The following is a 4,313-nucleotide window of genomic DNA, read 5'->3' on the forward strand; positions in this document are numbered from 1 at the left end:
TTTTACCCTCCTGCTTTCTTTGTCTGTATTTATCTCCCTGGCTTTTTCTCACTTGTTATTTTTCCCATTTCCCCAATAAAATATTTTTACCCCATTATTCCTTCTCCATTGCTCTTCCACTCCTTTATCCTGGCACTGGTCCCTTTACATTCCTAAGTTTTATTTGTTTCTCTATTTATTTGTTTTGTTAATTTTGATTCTTTTCCTAGGTATTCCATAATACATACTCATATATTAAGATTAGTAGGTAGGTAGGTGCTCCAATGAGTAATAATATGTGACATTTATAATTTGTGGTCTGAGCTAGGATATTTTCCAGTGTTCCGTTCTTTCGCCTGAAAAGTTCATGATTTCATTTTTTATAAGTGAATAATATTCTATACTGTGCATGTACACCATTTCATTNTCTACTAATTTGCTTCACAGTTAGATTTTTCCATTTCCTAGCTCTGATAGCTAACCTGGCACTAACCTTTGACTCTCTTATTAAAGTATACAAGCCTGAACAACACGAAGGAATGTAGACTAGTACTGGGAGCCAAAAAAATGCCTAAGGCTAGTGAAGAAATTTTGAAAAGAAACGTATAATCCTGCCTTTACTAAACCAGGACACTACTCATTTACATTCTAAATATTTTCCCCTATGCCTACACTGATGTGCAGTCTTCAGTTTACATATAGAAATGTCTCTTTGTAACAGATGAGTATCAATCAAAACTATCATAACCAATAAAATGTGGACTTGTGGAGTCCAATCTCAGTAGATTTGTCTATAAAACAATTCTTGCCCTGAGATCTTAGAGAACATTGTTGAGAGAATTTGGAAAGATATAAAAATCGAATAATAAGTGAACATGTTGTGACATTGTATCTCCAAGTTATGTCAGCAGCTACACCCATAAAGTCTCACAAATATGATGCCTACACATAAGCTGAACAAGGAAAACAGTAACAGAGATGCCAAATTGAACATGAAAGTGCCTATGAGGTCACCTACAACCTTAAACAATGAACCACAGGTAATAAGGTATTCTGAGACTGGGAGAGATAATAATCCCCAGGTAGAAAATATCAGTTGAATATCCAATAAAAAATGGTCAGTCCTGAGACACCCCACCAGCCTAGTACCATGTGACTCTCACAGGCAGACTATGCCCAGGACATAGTCAGTAGAGCACACTTCAGAGGAACCCAACACAGTGTCATGGCCCATAGAGGCAGAGCAAGCATGAGTGGAGCCCCAGCCTTGTGCCACACAGGCCCAAATGACTACTGCCCAGGATATACCACTTTTTAGAGGACCCTGTGTACACAAAGGACCAGTGCATGTTGAATCAGGAGGTAAGTCATAGAGAGATAGAAAAGAAAAAGAAAAGGAGAGAGAGAGAGAGAGAGAGAGAGAGAGAGAGAGAGAGAGAGAGAGAGAACTGGAGACTCAAGAAATAGTCTGATGTGAGTAGTTAGGGATGCTATGTAATGCCATGATGAGACTCAGGTATTCTAATCCTAGGTTCTCAGAGTGAGGGTAGAAGTCACAGCCTTCAAGGTTTGGGCTTGCAGAAGATTGGATTGTATGGAGACTAGAAGCTTCTGGGCCAAGGCCCAGAGGTAGATAGAAACACTTTGGGCTCAGCTCAAACTGAGTATTTCCACAGCTTTGGTAGGGCTTTCACCTAATCACTTTATCTAAGAAAATAAAAGTGATATGACATTTAGATTTACAAGCTATTCCTTGATTTGATGAATGTTGGCTTCTCCCTCTAAACCTCTAAACGGTGTCCTGCCTTTTACAGGCACGCGGGGGATCGCGCAGCCGGAGCGCACCAGACCAGCCGGAACACAGCGTCGCCTGGACCGCCCACCATCGGACACCTGCCCGCCCACCATCGGACACCTGCCCGCCACCGCCAGGACTGCCCACCATTGCGAGAACGCCGTGGCAACTTCTAAGGACTCAGGGGAATGCTGGGAACCCTTCTTTGTATTTAAGCCAGTCCTGACAATAAAGATAAGGGCTTTGATCAGACACTTGCCAAGGCCCCATATTTTCTTTTGCAGCCCTGTTCTTTCTCAGTTCTCGTCCTCCAGTTCGGATCCACAGTGGGTTCAGCAGGCAGAGCCACACATTTGGCGCTCAAGTGCGAACCCACCCCAAGGTGTTCTGCCCANGCAGACAAGACGCCGGTCTGCATGCAGGCAGGAACACCACAATCCCTTTGTTTATTCTGAGCTTGATTTAGAGTCCTCTGTGTTAAATATATTTTGGATTGCTTTCAAAGTATTTCGCTTAAGATATCCATTTTACTTGTTTCCTTTGAAAGCAGTTTGGTTTATGACTATTCAGTTCATGAAGTTTCCAGCATTCAGTCTTTTTTTTCTCTAGAGATTTCTCCACCACATAATTGAGAAAGAATAAAATGTTTGAAAAATATATTTGCAATTATAGATAGCTTTATTTGGTAAGTATGTTATTCATCTTGCACTTTTTCAAAAATTTGAAAATCTAAATAAAGATAATGTGGCTTTGTATTTCCCCCTAAGAAGTGGCACTTATTACTTGTTAATTTGTTAATCTCAGGCAAAAGAATAAAAGTAATTTTACATACGATCAGTTTGCTTCATTTGTAATCTAATAATAGCTAGAAAAAACTGATAAAATTGGCAAATTACACATTAGTAAGATCTCTAGGAATAGGTAAGTTAAAAGATTTTTTAAAATAATCAGAAACAGAATTTAAAATTTTAATTCTATGTTAGAATTAAAGATACATTCTAATAAACCTGACTTCCCTCAACCTACTGATTATCTAAATTCTGCATTAAAGGAAATTATGTTTAGTTATTCTACGATTATATCTAGCAGAAAAGATAGCTCATGATATACTAAGATGTTCCATTTGTAAAGGTCACTCTGCCCTTTAATGTCCATACACATTCTTGAGTATATCTTGCTTTCTCCTAGAACTTCTCTCTTCTAACCCTTCTTTTTAAATGTATGTTAAAACGTTTTTAATAAAATCCCCAACTCGGTTTCAAACTGGCTAAGTGTAATTCACTCTGTCAAGTACTAGTCTGGCCCTAGTCAAGGTCTATAAAATATTATGGGAACTCAGTAGACTGCCGATAGTTACATTATACAACTACATCTCCATTCCTTATATCAGCATAACAATCATCTAAGAAGCTTCGGCCAGCAACTGATAGAAACAGATGCAGAAAACCCATCCAATCAATAGGCAAAGCTGAGGAAATTTTGAGGGTCGAAGAGTTGGCGGCAGGATTGAGGGACATGGAGAGGTCAGGACACAACAAAAATCTAGAGAGTCAACTAACGAGGTCCCATGTGGGCTTATAGAGGCTGAACCATCAAAAAAAAAAATAAAACATGCATAGTCTACACCTATTCCCCCTACACATTTGTAGCAGAGGTACAGCTTGATTTTCATGTGGATCTCCTAACAACTGAAGCTGAGGCTGTCTCTGATTCTGTTGCCTGCCTTTGGATACCAGCTCTCTTTTTGGGCCTCAGTGGAATGGATGTGCTTAATTCTGCTGCAAGTTGATGTAAAATGGTGGGTTGATGCCTATGAAGGTCTTTCCCTTATCTGATGAGACAGACATTTAAAAGCATAACTCATGATGCTGATAGAGGACTTAAAGAAGGGCATTATTAAAGAAATGCAGGAGATCACTGCTAAAGAGATACAAGTCCTTAAAGAAAAACAGGAGAATACTTCTAAAGAGGTAGAAGTCCTTAAAGAGAGAGAGGAGAACAGAAACAAACAGGTGATGGAAATGAACAAAAGCATCCAAGACCTAAAAAGGGAAATAGAAGCAACAAAGAAAACCCAAATGTGACAACTCTGGAGATAGAAACCCTAGGAAAGAAATCAGGAACCATAGATGTGAGCATCAGCAATGGAATACAGGAGATAGAAGAGAGAATNTCAGCTGCAGAAGATTCCATAGAGAACATGGGCACAACTATCAAAGAAAATGTAAAATGCAAAAAGATCCTAACTCAAAACATCCAAGAAATCCAGGACACAATGAGAAGACAAAACCTAAGAGGAGTAGAAGACAGGAAATAAAAAAATTCAGGGTTGAAATAAAACAAGAGGAAACAAAAAGAACTATTCAAAGAATCAACCAAACCAGGAGCTGGTTCTTTGAGAAAATCAACAAGAGAGATAAACTCTTAGCCAGACTCAGTAGAGGGCACAGAGACAGCATCCTAATTAACAAAATTAGAAACAAAAAGGGAGACATAACAACAGACCCTGAGGAAATCCAAAACATCATCAGATCCTACT

General features: G+C 39.0%; 1 protein-coding gene and 1 gene segment (V, D, J or C); both read left to right on the top strand.

The window, feature by feature from the left end:
- LOC110316504 overlaps positions 1–4,313 on the top strand; it is a 359,339-nt gene that overhangs the window by 100,717 nt on the left and 254,309 nt on the right.
- Positions 915–4,313, top strand: part of LOC110316060 (anionic trypsin-2-like) — a 15,325-nt gene continuing 11,926 nt past the window's right edge. The window contains exon 1 of the mRNA XM_021190145.1: positions 915–1,027. Coding sequence (XP_021045804.1) covers positions 915–1,027 — 113 coding nt within the window. The remainder of the gene's footprint in view (positions 1,028–4,313) is intronic.

This window comes from Mus pahari, chromosome 2 (genome assembly GCF_900095145.1).
Source record: "Mus pahari chromosome 2, PAHARI_EIJ_v1.1, whole genome shotgun sequence".
Lineage (NCBI taxonomy): Eukaryota > Metazoa > Chordata > Mammalia > Rodentia > Muridae > Mus > Mus pahari.